The 25,004-nt window shown below is 35.2% G+C and overlaps 1 protein-coding gene across 5 annotated transcripts in view; it reads right to left on the bottom strand.

Annotated features, from left to right (window-relative positions):
• Nucleotides 1-355: 355 nt before the first annotated feature.
• Nucleotides 356-25,004, bottom strand: part of CACNA2D3 (calcium voltage-gated channel auxiliary subunit alpha2delta 3) — a 466,453-nt gene continuing 441,804 nt past the window's right edge. For 2 of the 5 annotated variants that reach the window (XM_052678865.1, XM_052678867.1), the window contains 5 exons: nucleotides 23,761-23,816; nucleotides 20,056-20,167; nucleotides 2,735-2,847; nucleotides 1,854-1,936; nucleotides 357-979 (listed from right to left, as the gene is read on the bottom strand). In XM_052678865.1, the coding sequence (XP_052534825.1) occupies nucleotides 887-979; nucleotides 1,854-1,936; nucleotides 2,735-2,847; nucleotides 20,056-20,167; nucleotides 23,761-23,816 (457 nt within the window). In that variant the 3' untranslated portion in view covers nucleotides 357-886. Of the gene's footprint in view, nucleotides 980-1,853; nucleotides 1,937-2,734; nucleotides 2,848-20,055; nucleotides 20,168-23,760; nucleotides 23,817-25,004 lie in introns of those variants that run through there. The other 3 variants (XM_052678866.1, XM_052678868.1, XR_008205698.1) reach the window with 3 other exon arrangements.

Genomic DNA, 25,004 nt, shown 5'->3' with positions numbered 1-25,004 from the left:
GAGGCTAAGCCTCAATGGATTCTCAGTGAAAGCCATAACAATTTCTGCTGACACAGATGCATTGCAAGTCAAGCTTTCTCTGCTTATGAATTTCCAGCAAGTCCTAGCTGACTCGCTCTCTGTAAGGCAGAGTACTAACAGAACAGTATCATCCTTTTATGCACATTACAAATTGTAACAGATGAAAGTATTTAATTTTGCCATATGCAACCAAATCAAATGATCTGATGTAAAGCTTGCCCAAGTTAGGGAAAAGGCTTTAATCGGGCTTTGGCTCACTCTCTAAAATGTGACTAAGATATTTTATAGCTATTTCCAGAAAGCAAAACTTCACTATAAATCAACACAGTCTATTACCTGCTCAGCTTCATATATGCACATGTGTTTCCTTGACTTAATAAAAGCTATTCTGCCTTATTATAAAAGCTAACTCCACATTTTCTTTTTGTTACCTTTTCAGAAAGAGGCTAAGAGCATAAGAAAAACATATTTGGCTTAGTTTATTCCCTTCCCATTAACAATTAATTGAACAAATGTATTATTGGAGTTAAAATGCACTCTGAAACTGTGATTTTAATATACTTTATTGAAAAAGTACACCATTTTAAATTATTTTCAATGGGACAAAGCAATGATCATCTCTATCTACCAAGTCCTTTTTTGATGAATCATAACTACCATATGCCAAATTCACATCTGCATGACTAGCAAAGTAAAAAGATAAATCTTTTTTTTTTCAACACATCTTTAAGAATTTATATCACCTACAGTTTAAAATCATGAAATGCTGATGCTCTGACTATATTTCATATCCTCTATGTTGCACCATTTCCCAGTTCACAGTTTATCCATGTATTAGCATGCCAATTGAACACATCAGTCAATGTCACCTTGAGAAAATTGTCAATAGCAGAGGAAGAATAACAAAAGGAGGCTTAGCACTAAGACCTGGGACACCACCACATTCTCTTGCATTTTCCTGAAGAGGAAAAAAGAAAAGAAAAGAAAAAAAAAGATAAATACAAGACAAGACTTCCAATTATGATATATGAGAATTTATGAAACTGCATAAGCAGATGATTGATACAAACCACAAAAGCCGTGAAATAAATACACTCAAAAAAAAAACCACAGGTATTCATTTTCATTTCAGCAAGTTAAGCTGCAGACTAAAAGCAAGCAGGACCAACAAGAATCATACAGTGTCCTCCATGCAACATTTTAAGTCTCATTCTACATTCCATTACAGAACCAGAGGCACTAAAAAAACTACTCTTGTGTAAAAAAGGTGTCTCATCTACTGCAGAAATCACTGCAATTGTGTCCTGTTCTCTATCAGATCTCCTTACTGTCCATCAGTGCTATGGAGAACACAGGGTGGTAAATACGTGTAGTGACCTGTCCCAAGAAATACTATGTGTAAATATGATGAATATTCCATCACACCTGATATTGTGGAGTTAGTTTCCGAAATAGAAAACACTAATTAACTAAATAACTAACACTAACTAAAGTTCCCAGCCATCTCTAATGAAGAATCCTGCAATGAGTGCTCAGGCAAAATTAGCTGCCATATTCCTGGCTACCAATCTGTGCTTATGTCTACCACATTCTATTACATGACATAAAACAGTCTACAAAAGTAACAAGACAAAACACTGTCTACAGGAGTACTAAAAATTTTTTCTACGCTTACAATGCCACCTGCTTCCTTTAGTAAAATGTTCTGAGTACTCCAAATATTTTCTGATGAGTTTCATGTTATAAGACAGCTTTCCTATTTGCCTTTTTTTAAAAGGAATACAACTTCTACTAGAGACTAAAATAATAATAATAAAAAAGTAGAAACTTACTTCAGGGTGAAATCCATGGCAAGATTCTGGGCGTCTTCTTATCTTCTGAGATTTTAAACGTTCACACTTAAGGGATTCATTATGTACGATGTAATTAAGGAGAAATCTTCTGAACATTGCATTTAAATATCCTGAGTTCATTTGAGTGCTTTGAAATGCATGCAGGGAAAATCTTTCAACTCCTCACATTTTTCTTTCATTCAAAGATCCAAGGTGAGGTGTGTGGTCAACACAAGAATAACAATGTAATTCTATGGCTTTCTCCTCAGCAGTCCCTTGTTCAGACAGTATCATTTGCACTAACACTATTAATCTGTCTTTAAATAATGTCTGTAATAAAAGCACACTGCTTTTGATAAATTCCAACTCATTAGAAAAAACAAATCCTGAAGTATACAGAACAGCACAGAATAAAAAGTATGACAGCTAAAAATCAATTGCTATCTTCAGTTTGCTAATTTTTTATACATTTGTAAAGCAGGATTCTGAAATGGTTTCAATACTCCAGCCTAGTCTTAAAATGCTTATACAATCAGAGATTTCAGAAGTTCTAATATCAGGATTTCTACTCTCAGAAGGAACTTACATACTTAGTTCATAAAGTGAATGAAGTCCCACTGCCTAAAAATAGAGACTATGACCTTCCGATACTTAAAAATGCATATAAGTGTATTTGCTTAAATTTTACTGGCTGTCCTAAATATCTAAACATGTGAATTCTCCTTGAAAGTAAGTAAGAATGCATTCTCAGCTGGCTTAATTTCAACCAGCCCCAGCTGTGATGCATTCTTTGAAGTTCTTAAGTCACTTTATGTAAGAAGAACATTTTCAGTGTTTACATCTTGAATCTCTTCTTGACAACTATGCAAATAAAAGGATATATCTTATTTCTATAGGCGCCATGGTAATTGGTGGGACAGAATCACAGAAGCATTCGTTATCTACTACCACCATAAAGAGATTGCTGCTCGGGATTTGCTGGATTACAAAGGACCTGTAAATTAAAAAAAAATAATTAATGGTAATATTTTCAATATTTCTTAGCAATAAGTGTTATTAAGGTATTTTGAGCCTGTCAATAATACTGTGTTACAGTCACAAATCTCATTGACTTCACATATTGTACTAAATCTCTAAACCTTGCAGAAGAAGAGAGTCTTGGGCAATGCTTTGCTCAGCTGATGGAAAATACTCACACATTTTGAGATGCACATAATGGCTGGTACACAGGTGGAATGGAACAGACAGGTTAATTCTGATGCTGTGTTAATGCCTAATACCTGGAATTGGAACATAGCTGAATAGCCAAGGAACTTATCTTCTTTTTCTTTCCTTCGATACTGAATCTTTTCTCCATAATTAAAAACTAGCTATGTATTTATGATCTGGAATTATCAAGTACACATGAAACCAATCAGCAAAAATAAAGCAGGCTCTTCTGCAACCAGATGGTAATAGCTCCAAGTCCCACTTATCACCTCTAGAATCACATCAGGGGCTTTATTCACTCTGCATCTTGCATGGCATGAAGCAACATGAATTGTTGAAACAGCTTTCATCTGGCCTCCTGAGACTCATTTTATTTCTAGGCCAATAAAACAGAGATTAAACCTCAAAATCTTTATAAGTGGGGAGATTTATTTTAGAATAATGCCAATTATATGGTACAAATATGGTGATAACTCAGGACTACAATCAAATTAAGAAAAAGTATGCAACTGAAAGGGAGAGAGAGAGAAGTAAAGATACTGGTTGTAAGAAGGAAAGCACCCAGGGGAGACCAGGGAAGGAACCTGTGGGCACAGTTTAATGGTCCACATAGCTGCAATGAGCTGAATTCTTCAGCACTCACAAAGAGAAAAGAGGATGGCTGAAGGGCCAAAGAGGCACTGTTGAACCCTTTCTTTGAAATTCAGAACACAAGGGAAAAAAAAAAAAAAAAAAAGCTTTAATGTTCAGAGACAATTTTTAATAATTTCTTAAAACTTTTGATCAGAATTTATATGCAATATTTACAATTTCTGCCAATACTCAAGAATCTGTGAAATCTGAATGTTCCAGGAATTAGGTGTTTTTCAGTGTGGTATACTGCTAAATGCATAGAATCTTGACTGAGGGTTTGAGGACCAAGATGATGTGGAGAGAAACATTTTTCCTCAGATATTGTTATGTAAAATACGTATTGTCTCACTAAAACAACTCCCTGCATCTTCCAATAATCACATAAAATGAAATCGTGGAAGGGGTGGGGAATATCTGAACTTAGCTCCAGAAAGAAAAAAAAAATTGGAAAACCTGCTATAAAAATGTTGCCAACAGAAAGATTAAACACTTCTCAGTATTTTTTAAACTTGCTAAACCTCCATTAAAATTACACTTAGAGTGATCTGCAGTGTGTTAGCTTTATGTTTATACATGAAATATACATTTATGGCATACGTAAAAGGTTGAACTTTATAAATGCACCTACGAAACAGCTGGAGCATGTAGCAAGACTGACATCATTGTAATGGAGCATCTGTGGTTCTGTGGATTTGTGTGTGGGAGAAATGGGGCCAATAAAAGGAAAGGAGGGAAAATTCTTAACAGGGAACAACCTCTGAATTGTACTGAATGAATTTCTCAAAACTATTATGAATAAGTGAAACCTCTAAAGACAGGAAAAAAAAAAAAACACAACAAAGAAAACTAATTTGATTTTATTCCCAATCTGGTTCTATTTGAACATTGTGCATTTAGAAATATTTATAATATTTATAATATTTATTGAATCTTTTAAACTAGCTCAGAAAAGGAGATGAAAGACATAAAGAGTCATCACAATTCTAAATTATTCACTCCTCTTTGAGAACTCAGGAGTAACTACTATTCTGTTGTGCCCAACATGTGACTGGCTCAAAGACCTTTTCTAACAACTCCATTTGTGGCCCTCAGTTAAATACTGAAGCATGTCAGAAAGTATGCACTATACAGCTAGCCTGAATGCTGCCATTTAATAGACGGGAGAGACATTCCCCATTTGGCATTTCATTTTTTCTTTCACTCACATGACGAGGGTGGCATAAGACTTGTACAGTATAGAGTACATCTTCCACATAAATGAGGAGAAAAAATAAAAAGGATATTGATGTTTCTATCAGTTCACCAAGCTGGAATGAAAAGAAGAAAGCACTGTGATTCAGAAGAAAATTTTCACTACAGAATTATGATGCTGAGTAGGTTACTACATGGGTTCCCTGACAAAATGGTCAGAAGCTATAAAGGTTAGTAGGAATTATATTCTACAGAAAATTTTGCTAGAAACATTAATTTGGGTGTATATGTATGGATTTATGGAAATTAAAAATTAAACTGCAAGGATTAAATTTATCAGGTTAAGAAAAAAAAATAAACCTTTCTAATTGAAATTGTAAAAGATAGATATCTACGATTTACACTGGTTCATTTTACCAAATATTGGATATTTTTACAAATCTATGGTCTATTATATTTTTCATACATATTTTTTGCATATTATATGTATCTATAGCCCTTTACAGACATTTTTGGTAACTGCCAAAGAACATGTTATTGTCATCTAAAGAACTATAAAAATATGAAACTTTTGGCTCACAAATATTTTTTTTCCACAGCACATAATAAAATCTAAACAAATATTTTTTCTGGAACATCTCCTTGACCATGCTAGAGACAAATTCAAAAGAAAACTTTAACTTTCACAAGAAGTAAATGAATGTTTTTCCCTTTCACAACTATCAAATCTAATCTTTCAATGAAGTTGTGTAGCCAAGTGCATGTCCTCACCAGTCACTGACTGTGAGGTCACTGGCAAAGGATTTAGATATCACCAAGTGAAGACAGAGGACTGAAGGCAGAGATTGAGTTGAACAACTAATTAGGAAAAAAAAAGTCTAATTTAGTTTTCTTTTCTAGTAATAGAGTGTGCATGAGCAAATTATACTTCTTTCAGATACTTCTTTCAGCTGCTCTAATTTAAGATCATTTCACAGACACGAGATATTACCCTCACTAGATCATGGGCAAAGAAGTTCCTTCCAATCATTAGACTTTTCAGTTGCTTTGTAACTATTTGGATAATTCACATGACACTGCTTCCATGCCCACCATCCTCCCAGCAGCTTTTGATTTTCAACATTCAGCTTCCATGCTGACATGCTCTTGCATATTTGAAACTCATTTTGAGAGAATGAACATGCCAGCAAGTCTCAGGAACTGAACATTCACAGAAAATAAAATGTGTGTATATACAGTCAGAAAAAAAATCTTTCTTTTAAATACTGAAATATTCCACTAAAATATGTCACTGTGTACAGCCTCCATGACTGCAGTGGAAAATAAAGCTACTGACAAAGTAATGAAAGGGGTTTTGTCCTTTCAGTAAGTTCCACTGTGAGTCTCTTAAGTTAATATTATAATAAGCATTTCTGAACACCTGCTGACTGAAATTGTCCTTTGTGTCTCTGTTAATATGGGAGTAAACAATCAGTAATAGGCTAAGGACTCCTCTTGAACTTTATTGCTGCGTTAAATAAAAGGAAGTCTATGTTTAATGCCTATATTTAATGTTTATGGAGAATGTTTTGTTTAAACAGTAAAGCTCTTTTTAAGTTAAGTAAATCTTTTGGTCTGAGCCTTTTTCCTTTACAACAGTATCATCTTTGGACAGTCATTGCATAGCAAAAACCTTGCATAAGTCTCCGTATATGAAATGTAATTAGCTGTTGTGGTTCCTGTTATGTTGAAGCCACGGTGAGTCAATAAGAACCTTTTTAATAATTTTTACTCCACTTTTCATTCACTGAGGAACTGTCTTCGTTTATTTGAAGTGCCAGTACAGAGTTTCAAAATAGACTCAAATATAAGCACCTTCTTCTCTTCGCTTTCAAGGGGAAGGTAAGGAACAAAGAAATTTGATACCTGAATGGAGTAGGGAAAAAACCCTATTCATACCAAAATATCTTATTAATGAAGAAAAACTAAGAGTAGAGAGGAAGCTTGCAAGAAAGTCTGAATTTTAAGTCAGAGCATTAGAAAACACTTTCCACATTTGCACACATTTTATCTTTTCCTTTCTAACTTATTTCTGTATCAGTTCATATAGAGCATCTGCACAAATATCATACAAAATGAATTGGAAAATAAAATTAGAATCACAGAATTGTAGGGGTTGGAAGGGACCTCCAGAGATCATCGAGTCCAACCCCCCTGCCAAAGCAGGTTCCCTACAGCAAGTCGCACAGGTCGGCATCCAGGCAGGTCTTGAACATCTCCAGAGAAGGAGACTCCACCACCTCCCTGGGCAGCCTGTTCCAGTACTCCATCACCTCACTGTAAAGAAGTTCTCGCACACATTTGTACGGAACTTCCTATGCTGCAATTTCTGGCTGTTTCCCCTTGTCCTGTCTCCACTCACCACTGAAAAAGTCCAGCCTTGCTATTCTGCCCCCCACACCTTAGATATTTATAGACCTGGATCAGGTCCCCTCTCAGTCTTCTTTTCTCGAGGCTAAACAGACCCAGTTCACTCAGCCTTTCTTCATAGGAGAGATGCTCCAGGCCCTTCACCATCTTTGTGGCCCTCTGCTGGACTCTTTCCAAGAGATCCCTGTCTTTTTTGTACTGGGGAGCCCGGAACTGGACACAGTACTCCAGATGAGGCCTCACCAGGGCAGAGTAGAGGGGGAGGATCACCTCCCTTGACCTGCTGGCCACGCTCTTTTTAATGCACCCCAGGATGCCATTGGCCCTCTTGGCCACAAGGGCACACTGCTGGCTCATGGCCAACCTGTCGTCCACCAGGACACCCAGGTCCCTCTCCGCAGGGCTCCCCTCCAGCAGCTCATCCCCCAGCCTGTACTGGTGAATGGAATTATTCCTCCCCAGATGCAAGACTCTACACTTGCTTTTGTTAAACCTCATCCTTTTTTTTTTTGCCCAGCCTTTCCAGGTCTCGCCGAATGGCAGCACAGCCTTCAGGCGTGTCAGCCAATCCTCCCAACTTCGTATCATCAGCAAACTTGCTGAGGGTGGCCACTATTCCCTCATCAAGGTCACTGATCAAGATGTTGAACAAGACTGGACCCAGCACCGACCCCTGAGGAACACCGCTAGTTACAGGCCTCCAACTGTACTCTGCACTGCCAACAACGACCCTCTGCGCTCTGCCAGTCAGCCAGTTCTCAACCCACCTCACTATCCACTTATCTATCCCACATTTCCTCAGCTTTGTTATAAGGATGTCATGGGGGACAGTATCAAATGCCTTGCTGAAATCAAGGTAGACTACATCCACTGCTCTCCCCCCAAGCATTAGCTCCATGCTTTACCTCGAAATAGTAATTTATTTTTCAAGTATGAAAGTATATATTAATCTACTCCTTGAATGAAATACAAGCAGTTGGAATTCATTCATAATTATATTTGCTATAGTTGCACATATGAAGGCATGATAAAGCATGCTTTTAAGAAGTGAGTTATAATTTCTTAAGATGGCCTGGAATTTTTGAAGTGTAATAGAAGAACTGATAATACACAACTTGGAGAGCAGTCATGCTGAGTGCTTGTGTGACTTAGGTGCCTATGTTAGAACACTAATCGTCTCCAATCTGAACAGTGTACGTGCAGACGCACAAACAATTCAGGGATAATTCAGACCAGGAACTTGGCTTTGGTGATCTGATTATCCTTGCCTTTCTGTCTTCCTCCCTCTTTAATGGCAAAATAGTGACCCTATAAAGAAGAACAAGCTGAACTTGGTGAAATGTGATGCCTAAAGCAAAATGCAGACCACAGCACTTGTTCTGAAACATTGAGAAAAGTGTATTAAAACCTGATTTTCTTTTACATTTGAATCTCTTCCTTTTGCTTGTACGTATGAGAAATTTCATACAGTTATATTTATTACATATAAAATTGTTTCTTAAAAAAAAACGTGGTTTTTTGTTATTGTTTTTTTATTTATTTGATCAACTCATTTCATAAACTGCAACTCTATTTCTTCATATAAGAGTTTCTCCTTTAGAGAGGAATAACTAGAAAATACACTCAAGGTAGTGGAGTAGGGACGGAGTGAACACCACCCTTGCTGCACAAGCCTCTTTCCACACCAAGTGCTTCTTTCTTATCCTATTTTTTCTTGAGACTGAATCCCTCAGGTGGCAAAGTATTAGTAAGGCAACTTAGAGACAAACTGACTTGGAAAGGAGGGAGATGTTCAGAGCTGGGTGAAAGGGATTACAGAACAACTCATCTTTAAGTAAGAAGACATTCTCTGGCCAACCTGAAATTCACACTCTTCAGTAAGCCACTTACTGCCATCAGTGCTTAAGGCAGGACATTGCTTCATGACCACCTGAATTACAAAGCTCTGCATACCACAGGCTTAGCATCTTCTCTCTTAGACTGGCTTCAACCAGAAACATTTTCCTAACATAAGTGCACCCATAACAGGCAAAGGTAAGGTTTGAAATTTGAAATGTCTTTTTCAGCTAAGCTAACTTAATGCTTGTTCACTCTCCACTGTTTGACTGTAACATCCACTATTAAAGGAAATCAATATCACTCTCAACTGGCTTAGTCTCTGTATTTCCAAGCAGGACAGCCAATCCATTTCTTTGTCTACTGGAATCCCAAATGCCATCACTGGCTGAACTATTTTTCATTTCCTGGCTTAGAACCATGCTGCCATTATTTCATGGCAAGGGACACTGCTACAGGACTTGCTTCAATGACTAAGAGATAATAAATCTCTTGAGTAGCATTCAGCAATCCCTGATTTTCAGATCAGTTTTCACTTTTGCTCTTCAGACGACAAATACTGAAAAATGCTTAAGGGAACAAAATGAATTACAAGGAACAGAGAACTATAATGATACTGGACAAGACTATGTTTGAGGAAACAAAAAAGTAGAAAATGTATATTCCCCTTATTCTGCAGTATGGAATGTTTCTTTGAAATTTGGAGATAATTTGAGTATGCCAATAACATTAAACACAATTCAGTTTATTTAAATACAGTACTGCATGTTTCCAGTGAAAACTTAATTTGTTTTATCATAGAAATACTGCACTGTTGTGCTTTGTTTTAGGCCACATACCTTCAGATCTAAAATTATTGATCTATATGGCATATTTTACAATCAACTTCAATTTTTAAAAATCTTTTTACAAAAATATGCTGCTATTATGTCCATGGTTATGATGACAGACACTAGGAGTCAAGTACATGATCGCAATAAACATATGGCTTAGGTAGGATTTTAATCCTATAAACATTTAAATGGCTGTTTGGATTCATATGCAATTTCATGATAGTGAGCTTTAACAGCATGATTCAAGGGAAAAAAATCCTTTATGTATGTTTTTCTTCTTTTTTTAATTATTTTTCTGTAATGATGGCAAGAATTCTAATATTATTGCTTAATGTCACAGTGATGACTGTGGGACTTACAGTCAAGTTATGATTGGAATAAAATCCCATTGTTGTGTTAGCATATATTTCTTGCCAATACACAATCATATCAATCATTTTTAGGAGGTAGTAAAAAAGATATTTTAGCTAGCAGTTGTTTTGGCCAAGAAGAAGTAGCCTACAAAGTCTGGAAGAATTTCACTATGATTGTTTGAACTGAAAACAATTAGGGCAATATTTTCAAATTGGCAACCTAAATGCATGCACAAAGACTTGAAAAAATATTCTGAATTTCCCTGGTATTCAACTCAGCCCCAAATGGGAGCTTGAGCATCTCTGTAAATTCAGCCATTTCCCTCCAGGCCTTTCAGTGTATTTTTTTCAGCGCAGACCAGCACTATAGAAGTTTGTATGTTTTGGATCAAGATTAGTTGTTACTTTGGGATTACATTTCATATATGTCAAATTTGATCATTCCTATTTTTTTAGAGAAAGAAAAAACATACTAGCACCAGGGTAGAGTAAGTGGAAAATGTTGTGCATTCTGCACTCAAATATCTGTTACTCACATAACTATTGGTTGCAAATGTTCAACCCTAATGGCCTGGAACAAACTTTAACCATTCAACTGAAATGCAGATATGTGCCCAACTACTATCATATGCTTTCCAGGATGCTGGCCACATTTTCAACCCACATTTCTCTCACTTATCCCTTTTTTTAAATGAATGAATGAAATGTTTATATCACACTCACACATTGGGCTACTTGTTTTTTGTTGTTGTTGCTTTTTTTTTCCACCAAAAATAAATGGTGTTAGAGACTGGAACATCTTTAATGCAATTTATAAAAAATAATGCATATGCCAGTAATAACATTTCTGAGAGCAGTTAAACTGTATGAAAAAAAAAAAAAAAAAAAAAAAAAAAAAAGACCTAGTCATTCTATCGTATAAAAAGAGACAGATAAGCTCTCTGGCTCAGGCCTGTAACCTGAGCCCAAGCTAAAATATTGCTACTACTACATATAGCCTTACTGACTTGAGAACAACTTGGTGTCACTATAAACACACCTAATCAAAGCAAAGTTCAGAATGAAGAAGGAAAATGAACAGTATCATCCTCACTGTTGCTGGAGGCTTAGAACACCAGAAAGTTGTTGCATCATTGGTTTCTACTCTGTTCCATAGAACCACAGGATATCTAAAGTTGAAAAAGACCACTAAGTTCATCTAGTCCAACTTTCAGCCCTTTCAGACCGGAAACTCCAGAAAGGCCATTCATCTCACATTATCAGGAAATGGTTTCTCATAAATAACTACAGCTTGAAAAATAGTATCTTACCAATCCCACACTAGAAACTTTGCAAACCTTCACAAGTTTTGAATACATAGAATTTGAAATTTACAAAAGGACTTTGTATAACAATGAATTTGACAACATCCCTCAGCCTTCTATTCCAGCTGCTCACATTTGTGACAGTGTGTGATAATATAGAATTTCAGATCACTAGGTTTAAAGTGAACTGCAAATCTTTTGCAAAAATATCAAACTCAGAATTTCTACAGACTTTAGATATTAGTTAAAGCTGATGTCTGGATAAATCTGAGCTCACTTTTGAGGGTGTGGCATAACAGTGAATCCAGAGGCAAAGTGGGTACCCGATTTTGTGATAACTATTTAAAACAATGGGCATAAAACAAATCATATCAGAGGGTTCTTATAACTCAGGTATTGCTTTTTGACAGTCAGCGAGAAGATGAGATAATATAATTTCTGTGTTAGGCAATGTGTGTTTTTTAGTAGGGCTTTTGAGCCATATTCAAGTAGCTGTGGTTTGTACTAAGAAACATCTCAGATATTTTAAAATGTTAGATAACGTCTAAGCTGAATTCTGAATACAAAGATTGAAAACTTAGTTGATTTCCTGTGAATTATGAAGGCTCATAAATATTGCAAAAGTCACTGTTGTATTGCATGTGTCCTAACTATTCTTTTCCACAGCTTTATGTCTAGAACACACTACCAAGCTGCAAAGAAGCAATTTATACTGAAGACTATTTTTCCAGTATAAATAAACCACCTGCTTCAATGCCATGATGTTTAGCTACTGGGAGAATTGAATTCTAGAAATACAGAATGTAATAACAGCAATGTCAGTTGAATAGTATTTTCTTCATGAGTATTTAAAATTTTTGTTTATTGATCATTTCTGCTTGTATATAAACATACAGAAGAGAGAAATTCTGAGAAATGATTTGTAAAGAATATCTATAAATAATAAGATCACATGCATAAGAAAAATACAACTTCGATGAGTACTGGCTATCCCTACTTTAGCAAGGTGGCACAATAGTAACAGATCTATTTGAAACATGCAGTAATAGAGAACTAACATCTACCTTGTTTACACTGTAGGGGTGTATTTCAAATTTGCTTTTCTTGTTGCCTGAACAAAGCAACCATTAGTGGTAATATACATTAAAATTTTGATTTAATTTCATCTAGCAGGAATCAAGCTGGCATTCTCCAGGACTGCCCAGATGTAAAAGCTGAAGTACAAATAGCAAAGATGACCAGGATTTTCATTCAAAAAAATGTAATAAATTCTAGAACTAAAATGCTCATTGGATGTTTCCACAGTGTGCTTTACAAGAATGTTGTTTGTATAGATATGAAGCAATGACTGGGATGACCACATATGAAAGAATTATATGCAGTATCTGTCATCATCTCCACATATGTATTATTTAAGGAAATTTAAAATTCTGTATTATTTAAGGAAATGTATATGTGTTCTCTTGTATGGAATTACTAAGATTCACGGTCTACTAAATTCATGATCTCCTAGATTCATGATCTATTAAACTCCAAAGTTCACTATAAAGAGAAGTGTTAAACGTAAAGATGCCTAAGCCACGTTTGTATCATTTTTTCATCAATCAAGCTGTGTTATATTGTAAATACATTACAAACTGATATGAGTTTCCTAATATTAGCAATTCTTCACAAGTGTACCTGGCTTTAAAAATTCACAGCAGTGTTTTCCAATTTTAATAAGTTTTCCTCTTCCAAATCATCTTTGATATGTATATTACTACTCGGCTGAATATATTATGACATTCATACAACCTTTTAAATCTCCTGTCATTACAAAGCATCCTTTCACTGTGTCAGCTTCTATCTATCATTTGTTTAATATATATTACTGCTTGTTTAAAGTGTAAAATTATTACTTTTAAGCAGTGGTAATATTTACATTTTATAGCACTACTGAGCTTAACTATGAATACCGAACAGTGGAGATCACCACCTTCCCACGCATAAGTTTTATAAGTAAACATCTCAAGCAGTTCAACTGTGGGCTATTTAGAAGATATAAGAATGGAACTGAAGAGCTAAGAGGTGGAGCGCATCTCATCCTACTTGTCAGGGGAAAAAAAAAAAAGACATTGATACTAATGAGAACATCAATGGATGGAATTGCTAGAAGTCACCCCATCTATCTCCAGGCTTTTAAAGTACTTACAGATGGACCACGTGGCCAGTGCTATGAAGTTCTCCAATGAAAACGTTTCACATTAACTGCAAGAAAAGACCCTTCAACATTTCCTCATTTTTCTCTTTCTTCTATGGAATCCTCATCATATTCATTACATATTCCTTGTCATTAAAAACATCCTTTGAAAAAGCAGATTACTGTGATCAGATTTATTTTTTATTTTAAGTTTTGGTCCACAGTGATTTTTTTATTCTTTAGCCTTTTCACAACTGCTACAATGCCAAATAAATTGCAAGAGAGAAACTGAATTAGCAAATAGAGATGTGCATAGCTTTGTCAACTACATAATCAAACTCCAAGGTATTTGTTCCTTTTGGAAAGCTTTGACACAAATAAAACCCAAGAATAATAATGAATAGCTATATCCAGTTTCTTAAAAAAAAATAGTAATTTACAGTGTTTCCTAAACTGGTCATTAAAAATATATATTATTGAGGGGTAAAGATAAAATTACCCACACAGCGGCTTTAAATTGCACCTAGATGCCAAACAGTGTAATTAGTGTTGCTTTTGGAGTGAAGAGGAACTTACACAACATACAATTGTTGACATGCTGGTAACATGATATAGGATTTTACACTAATTACAAAGACCTTTAATAAAGAATTCTACCAGTCTAGATTGCATAATTTGATACTTTTCGCAAAGAAAGAAAAAAAAAAAAAAAAAAAGTCTTTGGGGGTCTCCTAAATTTTGAGGGTTTTGGTTACTACAGGGTTCTTCAAAAGCTGATGTTGCTGCAGAGACCTCTTAACACATGAATATTCTGTAAGTCTGGAAGCTCCCATTTTCAGAGGTGCACTTGAGACTTCAACAACTACTGAGGTATGTGAAACATTGACTTTTCTTTGTAGATGCTCCTTGACTTCAACAAACATCTAAACAAAACTCAGAGATTAAGATCTGTCCACCATTGCCAAGGTCAGTGTAACTACAGCACACCTTTGACTCCAAATGGGCATAGGTCAAAACCATTTATGTGCATGGTATCATGCATACTTGGCATGGTTACAGAAAAACAGCCATATAAAAACATACAGTCTAAACATAAAGTATAGTGAAATACAGAGAACATTTGCTTTCCTTCAGGGTCATATAAGATGGATACGGTAAAATGAATACAACATAAAATGTCTTCGAGAAGACTGATTATAATTTACTGCCCAAACTACTCCAGGAAATCTGCAGGAGTATTCTGATGTATGTATATAAAGCTCCAAATGAGAAGAAATAGGCTCTTGATGCTTTGCTTGTTTTATGTGGCAAGCTGATTTGTTTAGAAGTAAACTAGCTACATCTGAAAAGGCAAATGATTATTTATTTCATGGGAAATTGAACTGCATATTTATTTACACATTTTAAACACGATCAAGTACAGCAGTTTGGCAAGCTTCTACTGAGGAACAAATGCAGAAACATTTTAGCAAATGATGGCATAGCTCAAGATTAAGCGGTTTTTAAAAACCATTACCATTTTAATGTCTACAGATTGTTCCATTCCTGCCACTAATACACTCATGCCTTAAACAATCTGAATCTAATTTGTATTGTTATTTATCTTTTACTGCCAAACAAATGCAGTCAGTGGACAAATCTTAAATTTCCCACTTGACATTCACACAAAGGGTTTAGCATCATCCTGATCAACAATTCCATCATGACTGACCTCTTTTTATTGACAATGAACAGAACACAATGCTCAGTGAAACTGCAATACCCAGGCCAGTGTTTAATTAATTAGGCAATTCCTATGAATTTAACAGTTAATTTGCATGTGATATACAGCAAAGTAAAGGGAACACTCATATTTCATTCTGCATAAATAAAACTAGTGCAGAAGTCTTTCTTCAGGTTAGGATGACTGTAGCTGTATATTTCCTTGTTTCTATACTGAGGATATCCCTCTCTGATTTTTGCTTTTATTTCTATTTTATGTCTTAAGTTAATGTGCAAACAATCAATTGGAAAAAAATCAATTGGAAAAAAAAAGCAAAACATTTATTTGCGTTTATGGTATTGACCTAGGGGAGCGGTAAGTAGTTCAGTTCAAACAGAAGGGCACTTGCCTTTTGGGTCACTGGTAGTAAGGCCAGAATTTTGATCAGCATTCAAGTCCAGCATGTCATCACACAAGAACATGAGAGGTTAGTAGGGCAGATTTTAAAACATTTGACTGTGGGACTGCTGTCTGACTTATACATTCATAACTTCTAGGGTTGCGCGTGCAAATTCGGCAAGCTTGAACTCAAATGACTCCTTGCAATTCTAATACCCATACTTAATGCATTCATTGATTATTTTATTTAGTAAGTTGCTGGACCTACAAAAGAATATTTATATCTACATTCATGAGTTAACAATACAATTAATGGTGCTTTCCCAATTGAAACTAAATGAAAATATTGGAATTCTCCAAAAATCAGATTTGCAATTAGAAAAAACTTTTTTTTCTGTTTGTTCTAAAAATTGATGTCGATACATTAAAAACATTAGGTAACTGATTTTGGTCAGATAAACAATAATCTTTGCTAATTTATAATAAAAATCATAATTCTTAGTGGTCTTGAATATCAGCAATTAAACTCTGTAATGCAAAGAACTGCAGAAAGCAAAAACTGGTCATGTATCTAGTGAGAATTGCTGGAGAACTTTAGTTGACATACTTGCATTAAAAGTTGGCTAACATATTGAAGCAATACCTCATAAAACTGCAAAAGCACTGAGATGCTACATTAGCCAAAATGTATTTCTGACTCTTTAGCAATTAAAGCTGCCATGGAACATTTATCAGTCCATCATCTCACTTTTCTGATATACTACCTTTCTTTTTCTCTTTCTTTTCCTCTTACTCTCTTTCTTTCTCTCTTTCCTTTTCCATTTCTGTTTATTTTTCTTTTCTTTTTGCTTTTTCTTTTCCTTTTTTTCTTTTTTTGCTATAAAGGGATTAGCTTACTGGAAAATATGAAAGCAATTCATATTTTTAAAAAATCTCATTTTTTTTCTCTTTTGTTGACAGCACATAGAAAATGTGGGTTGACTTATTTTTGATTGTTCTTTAAATAACAGATTAATTTAATAATTGCCAAGATATTGAATAACAAAAAATTATGGGGTTGGATAGCCAAACCCTGACCCTAATGACATTCTTACGTTAATTCTTATTTTCTTTTAGGTTCCTGCTTTCTTAATAAAACCTGTATTTTTGAAAATCAGTTTAAACACTGCAAATTATCTCAAAGTAGCATTTATTTTTTTGCGAGGAAGAGATAAGTTTACATGTAGAGAGTATACTTTATATATCTTTATACGCTCAGTGCCTGACTCAAGCCCATTTCAGTCTGTAGGTGCATTTCCATTTCTAGAATAAGTTTTGAGAATAAGTTTTGAGTGACGACTTGCGAAGGTAATCCAGCCATTTATGAAGTAATTAGCATAAACCATGGAGTGTGATTTATTTGTGAAGATACTTTAAGTTTAAGCATCCATCATTAAAAGTTAGAGTATTTATAAGTGCAAGGCTTAGTTTTCCTAACTACAGCTGGTTACTGTTTCCCTTTGATTAAGCACTGTGAAGCGCTGAGTATTCCAAGACCAGTAATAGCAAATTCAGTTTTGAGTTAAACTGAGACCTTGGCTCTCACCACATGACCCTCTTAATGATGGCTTTGACTTTGTTAGCAGTATTTGTACTCCAAGATGTCTTATCTAAGTAACATTCTACGATTTCAATTAACAACAGTCATCATTTTTATTTCTGCTCTAGAACTATCTTTATTTTCCTTTTTCAGACAAGGGCTCTCTTGTGCCTGACACTATAGGAAAGAAAGATAGTGACTTGAATAAGTAACCTATGACAAAAATTGCAGCAGAGTACTGTACAACTTCTAGCTGCAAACTAGTTCACAGTATACGGACTTTTTACAAAGTGTTCTTGAGAGGAAGTGGTTATCCTACAATATTAGCATGGATGAATGTTCAGCTAAATATCTACATACCTCTTCTTCTAATTCTAATAAATGTTGGCAATACATTACAAATAGATTAAACTGTAACAGAAATCCAAGGTGGGCACATAAAAATATTCCACTGTCTCAAAGGGAGGTGATTTGAGCCCCACATACACAAAACAGACATTGTTCAGATGTGATCACAGAGCAAAGCATCAGTTCACATCTCACTGAATATAAGGCTGAACCCTAATTTTGAGTGATTGAGCTCATCATTCTTAAATTACAAGTGTTAAGCAATACACTTGCTAGTAAAAATATTTATTGATACTGAGACCACGAAACAGAAAACTGGGTCAGAAGATGTAGGTCTACAAAGGACTTTGGGTCAAATTCCTTAGCTGTTCTGCGGGAAAGTGTCTGGGGTTATAACAAAAATATTTGGAATCTAATGTAGTCTGCAATCTTAGATGCAATTTGTAGATTATTAATGACAGTGGGTAAATGGTATAATAAAGAACTTTCCCATGAGAATCTAACAGTTCTTCTGGATTATTTCTTTAGGTTTTGCCATTGCTTGTGGAGAAGAATAATGGGTGCCTAGAGATCAGTTTGTAACTTACAGGGTTTTCTTTTCTTTCTTTTTTTTTTGTTCCACAGCGGAACACAACATGTTTTTCTATGAAAAAGATCTTAGCGCATTATTTTTGAAATACTATAATTTTCACTCAACGCAGTTTCCAACTCATTGCTGTCCAAGCATTGCAGAATTGTGTTATTTTTGAAAGTTATTTCCTTTGACCTGAAGTTACCTAAGAAGACAGACTGAAATCTATGTTCTTCTGAGAAAACCTGGCCCTGTTAGATTAATTTTCTTTTATAGAAACGTGCCTATTTGCAATATTTAAGCACAAGATAATTGTTACACAGCTTTTCAGTACTATTCTGCTAAATGAGCACAGAACTGCTTGAACTCTACAGAGCTGGCATCAAGTACCCAAAGCAGTGCAATGTACATTGTATTTCACTTGTCAAGTGGAAAAGCCATAGCTTGATTTTGTTGTGTTTGTTCTTTTCAGTCAGTGGAACTGAACACTTAGACACTTAAAGTGGTCCCTCGGATTGACTTACGAAGAACTTTTGTATTTCTATCCTACAAAGCTATCATGTAAGAACAATTATTCACCAAGATTTTAATAATTTCCATATAATTAAAAGTTGGTCAACAGCAAATAAAAAATTTATATCAGTGCTTGAATGATATCTCCAGTGCACTTACTCTTATTTTCTATTCTAAAAACAGTGAATGCATTGAGGAGAAAATTTAGCAGCCAATCCTATAAACTTCAAAAAGATGTTTTCACCTTTTTTTCTATCTCCACATTGATTTATTCCAGAAGGGGACAGCTGTAACAAGTTTTGTTTGATTTATACATTCTTGACACTTATATTGTTAGACAAATTATTGCAATGTATCTCCATTGTGATTATGACCTCTCAGCAAAAAGGAAATCTAATTAAAAGAGACTCATTGAAATACAGAAATTTGCATAAACAATATTCATGTTCAATACCTACACAATTCTCCAATTAGGGTGCAGCATAACTGCAGTACAAATGTTGTTGTACGAAGGCTTGAAATACAAAAGAGACATTTTCGGAATGAAGGAAGAAAGTAATTCTCTTCTTTTAACCCTATGACGGGCAACTTTACAGTATCACCAGCAGAACTGACAAGGTTACAGCACTGACATGAGAGATGTGTAACTACTAACTCAGCTTCCTAGCACTGAAAGTTTGAAGGATAGGTTTAATCTTCTCCCACTCTTTTCAGCCTAACAGTTCTAAGCAGGAAACATTTGGCATGCAAGTAAAACAACCAGATCTCACCATAGCACAGGGGAATTTGTAACCTACCCAGCAGTTCCATTCCTCTGTAGAAGTGCTAACAGTACTAACTTCTCTGTAGCCAAATCTTCGCAAAATTTGCCCTTAGAGTGCTGCCCATTCCCAGGAGAAGACTTCAGTATTCTTTGAAATTAACAAAAGTTTCTACTGGTTTTACATTTTTTAAAAAAAGAAAATAATAGGCACTGCTTTAATTTCAGAGTATTAAGCTTGTAAATGACCCGTGGAATAAGAGACAGTGGTCGTTATCTAAGATAAAACATACAGACTTGTACGTTCTTCAACATAACCTTCAATAATTCAGTTTTACTGCTTTGCCACAAAATTGTATAAAAAAAATATCAAAAGGGCTTACTTGAAACAGTCATCGCAAGCAATATTCCCCGTGGTCTCCTTTATAGTGCGTTCGGAAACAAAAGCTGGATATTCAGTATCACAGGGCTCTAGGGTTTGTTTCAACCTCTGCGCTATAGGCACAGCAAAAACAATTCTTGATGTTAACATGGGAAGAACAGCAGACAGAATTCTGAACAAGATGAGAAACTGTATTACAGAGCACAGAGAATGGAAATGTTACTCAGCTTCTGCCACCCTGTGAGATTTCCTAGGCAGTGCATAACACTATTTTTTCAATTGAAGGAAAAAAAGAAATCCATCAATGGAATGTAATTTTCTAACATATAACCATTAAAGTAGTTATCCATGGTTTAGCCTTTGCCAAACTTGTTTATATTTACAGACGATTACTTATTCTTTCTCCATGGAATCAGGATGGAGTTGCTGTTGTTTTTATTTCAGTGATGTTGTGCATCACTAGCTCATTAAGTATGGGTGCTTCCATGTATTTGATAACTAAATTTTGATAGATTTTACTGAAGCCAAAAATACTTTTTTTGAGTTAAGACTTGGAAATCTTTAAAGAGTTTCAGTAGTAAAAATAACTCTGTGGGTAGAGGACAGAAGCATTACCTTGTCTAGAACTAATGCCTGTAATCTGCTTCCCAAATTTGTAATCATAAAAACACCGTGACAATTTTCACTAGCACAAGGGTCAAGAAGGGGACATTATTTATACCTTAAAGGTGGGGAAATGAAGGCACAAGAAAATGTGAGTGTTCAAGGTCAAATGACAGGACAGCAGCAGGGCTGGGAACTTCAGGCAGCTCTTCTGACTCTCATGCTGATGCATCTGTTGGATAATGTCTCTCCCTCATTCCTTCCTTTTCCTCTACACCCCTTCATTCTTCCTTAACACAGAGATACACTTGCACATCAGCACAAATGTTAAGCGTATCTTAAACTAATTGCTAAGTGAGAAAACAAGACCAAGGATGACAAAAATAGATTACACTAAACAGACTCTTGGACTCCACAGATCTTCTGTTCAAGACAATCTGTTTCAGAGCCAGTGGTGTATTTATTACACACTGACAGTGGAATGAACCAAACTGCATTTGCAATCATGTCTGTTTCTGAAACGTATTTAATTAGAATAAATATTCACCCAAAGAGTACCTCAAGAATGGTATAAAATTGGTGAAGAAAATTTTGTTGTTTCTGATGCTTCCATTATGGACATCAACCACTTTAACAACTTAGAATGTTCTTAAAATTTATCTGAATAGCTCTTTTCTTTTCTCCTTGCCTGTTGCTAAGAATGACTGAAATTTATCTCACCTGTAAGTTTGTGTTTGCCCTCATTTACATCAATACAAGGGTCTTGTAATGGAGGCTGCCAAAAGCAGCCTCTCAGGCCCTTAAGAGTCCAGAAGAAGGTGAAGTTGCTCAAGATTCAGGACATCAGATTCTTCTCTCACATTTACAAGTATGATTAACATTACAAGACCACATGCAAGAATATTCTTCCTACCGTGGCTTCATAAATTTACATGCGTGGGGAAGGTCTAGGATTTCAACATGTCATGACAGCAATTAATATAAAAATCATCACAAGAAGCAATTTCCCCATTAAAAGACTTGAAATTTTGCTGTGCTTTATTAAGCACCATTAAGTAAAAATAACTGAATCTGTGAGTTCGTTGGTTTTATTTTCATGGTTTGAAGTCATACTCTTACAACTCATAATGGCAATGTAGCATCTACAGAAGAACAAACCTAAGTACATGTTTTCCTTGCCTGCTAAATTTTGTCTGTAAAATCTCCTCTGCTTTCACTTTGCTCATACTTGTTGATTTCCAAACTGCCACTACTGCCTAATCACATCTGATCTGGCCAAGCAGTGCCATAAAACCATGATATTCCAGTGAGTGTGATGAGAGGGTATTTTGGATACCCTTACTCATCAAAGAAATGGAGCACAGGAATTGTAGAGCAAAAAATTCACTTTCAACTAAAACTTGAATGAAAATCCTTCAATCACTCTGCTGATTTAAAGTGACATAAAGTGATGTCCTCAGGAAATGAAAGGTTGCTAGTTATTAATTGCTGCCTTTTGTAGTTAGTGTGTGTAAAAACCAAAACAGACATTTATTTTAAAGAGATGAGGAGGGATGCTGCCCTCAGAAGATATTTCCCCTACCACACAATTCAAGTGTTATTGGATACTTCATGATGGGATATATTAAGGCACACATGTAAGGTACACTTGAAAAAAACACCAAAGAAAGTAACTATTCCCTACTCAGGCTGCTTTATGCTGTTCTACAAACAGTAAGAGTGATGGCTGGCATACCCGCCATTCTTCTTCAAATATAGGAACAGATTTGCCTTTCCTGGGACTAGCACAGCAAATCCCGCTGTCCTACACAGTCATCCATTTTCATCATGGTTAGGGACATCACTGGAAAGCGAGTTGTGGTTTTCAGATGACCCATATAGAAACTGCTGATAATGAAACAGCTGGTTCTCATGGAGATCTGTTTCTCTATGTGCATTCAGTTTACACTAAGCTCATTGTTCACACAACAGAAAAATTGGCTGCAGTGTTGCAATAAAAATACACAGTTTCCATCAGTACGGGAAATGCTGCTCTAAGCTGATGCTTAGAAACTTTCATCTCCAGCAGACATCCATATCAGCCTTCTTTTCTCTTTGCTCAGTACATACATCAGGTTGAAGCTGACAAGTGCTCTGCCATTCACTGCTACACTGCCCAGTTGCTTACTGATAGAGGACACTGGAATACTCTAGGGCATCAGGCTGTTCAATTTTCCCAATGCTCTACTTTCAGCCAGGATCTTACTTTGGCATAAAAACAACCTAATACCAATGCAAATAGGAATTAAAATATAAAGCAACATGTTTGATCTCTGCTTTGCTGAGAAGTATAGAAAACTGCAAAGCTGAGGCTGAAAAAATCACTTAAAATCACTGTACCAATAAATGCTGTGCTACACAATCGATTTCTGAAATAGCCCATTGACTAGCACTGATGCAAATTAGCTCTTTAATTCTGAGCAGCACTTCTAAAATGTCATTAAAAAATCTGTGAAAATATGAGATAACTGAAATTCAAAACTTAGTGTTCTTAGGGATTCTTAAAATTTCACTGTTATTTCAGAAGAATTTTGAATAGTAAAATAAAACAAAATATATTTTTAGCTTGTATTGTTTAAAAGTAAAAACATAAAATTTAGTATCTTAACATTTAAAATTTATTTCCATATGATATTATATTGAGATTATCATTTTCCTTTGGAATTACGTTGAAATGGCATTTTGAAGAACAATCACCCCATACATATTACATCACCTCCAGAAGAAACATAGTATTAAGAAGAAAAAGGCAGCGTAACTGTTTAACTCATAGATCGTCTTAGAATGAAGAGAAATATTTTAGAGGAAAAATAAAATCTACTATTCCATTCTCTACTATTTTAACTTTTCCATTATAGCAGCACACTGCATTCTTAGAGTACACGAGTACTCTGGTTATTCTTAGAAGATCTCAGTTCTCCTTTTTTTTATTTTAGGAAATATTAAAAGAGAAGTGAATGCTGAAACAAAAGGCAAACTCATTTATTCAGAAGTCTACTATTTAATCAGAATTTTTAATGTACATTTAAATTTAAAAATAAAGTAAAACAGAATTCACGCTTACCTTTTGCTGTTAGATCAGAGTGCCACCAACTGCATAGATTAAACTCCACGAGGAACCTAAAGAAATTACATTTTTCAAATTATCCCAAGGAATGTTTTCAGTACACTAAATTGACTGCAGTTCGATACCGTTAATCCCACTTTAAATAGAAGCTAATGCAGAACTGAAATTCATTTGGCTAACGTAAGTCTGGGGTTATCAGCTTCTGCTTCTGTTGTATCTTACCACCAGGAATTTATTCCAAAATAAACCCTATTAATAAATCATAGATTTCCCTATTGCTGAACTACATTCTTATTCTTATCTGGTGCCCATATAAGCTCTCAGTGCATGGCAGCACACAGTATTTTTATTGGTGAACATTACTGAAAGCTCCCCTTCACCATGTAATGCATTTTGACTCTCCAGTAAAATTTCATAAGATTGATAACTACCCTCACTACCACAAGGAGAAGAAATAAAATAATTCCCACAATTACTTCAGGATTTAAAATAATAAAAATTATTTTATTTCTAGGAGCAGCAAAGACTGATTAACTGGTATCTAACCAGCTCTGAATAGACACGTAATGAATGCATTTTCCCCACTAAAATATACTTCGATTTGCTCTGAAGAATGGACTGAAACATATCTGTCTATCAGTTACCAAACTACTGGAACATAAAACCAATATCCAGTTTATCATAGGAACATGAAACAACAACATTTCTAACCACAGAAAGTTCCATAATTTTTTGAAGTTATTATGGTTGCATCAAAGTCGTATTTTAACACAATTTATTTTCCAGATATTCACTTTGAGCACTGCTATTAAGATCAATCTCTGCCCTCCAGCAATAGCCACCCAGTTGATTTTCCTTACCTTTTAATCCAAATTCTCTAGGAAGTTCATATAATTTGCAATTAAAAAAAAAACTGACTACAAGAAAAAAGATTAATTCTATTTCAAGGGAGATAAAATTAGATCCATCTGCAAGCTTGCTCTCTGATAAACACTGTAAAAAAAATTCAATAAATTTATAGGCTTCCTCTTCATACAGTATTTCTCTGTAAATTCACTGACAAACTTTCCTAAGGGCAATGCTCATTTTATACTAACTTCAATTGTTAGAAGAATTAGACAAGGTGGAAATTGAATACCGTCTACAGAGTATGCCTTATCTGGTATATGCTGTAAAGGGTCCATTTTACAAAAATTTAGGAGATGATGAACTCCGCAATGAATCACTCGAACAGTTTGCTG

The sequence above is a fragment of the Tympanuchus pallidicinctus genome, unplaced genomic scaffold (genome assembly GCF_026119805.1).
Source record: "Tympanuchus pallidicinctus isolate F22 unplaced genomic scaffold, pur_lepc_1.0 scaffold17, whole genome shotgun sequence".
In the NCBI taxonomy this organism is placed as follows: domain Eukaryota; kingdom Metazoa; phylum Chordata; class Aves; order Galliformes; family Phasianidae; genus Tympanuchus; species Tympanuchus pallidicinctus.
This window is presented reverse-complemented; position numbering and strand designations above follow the sequence as displayed.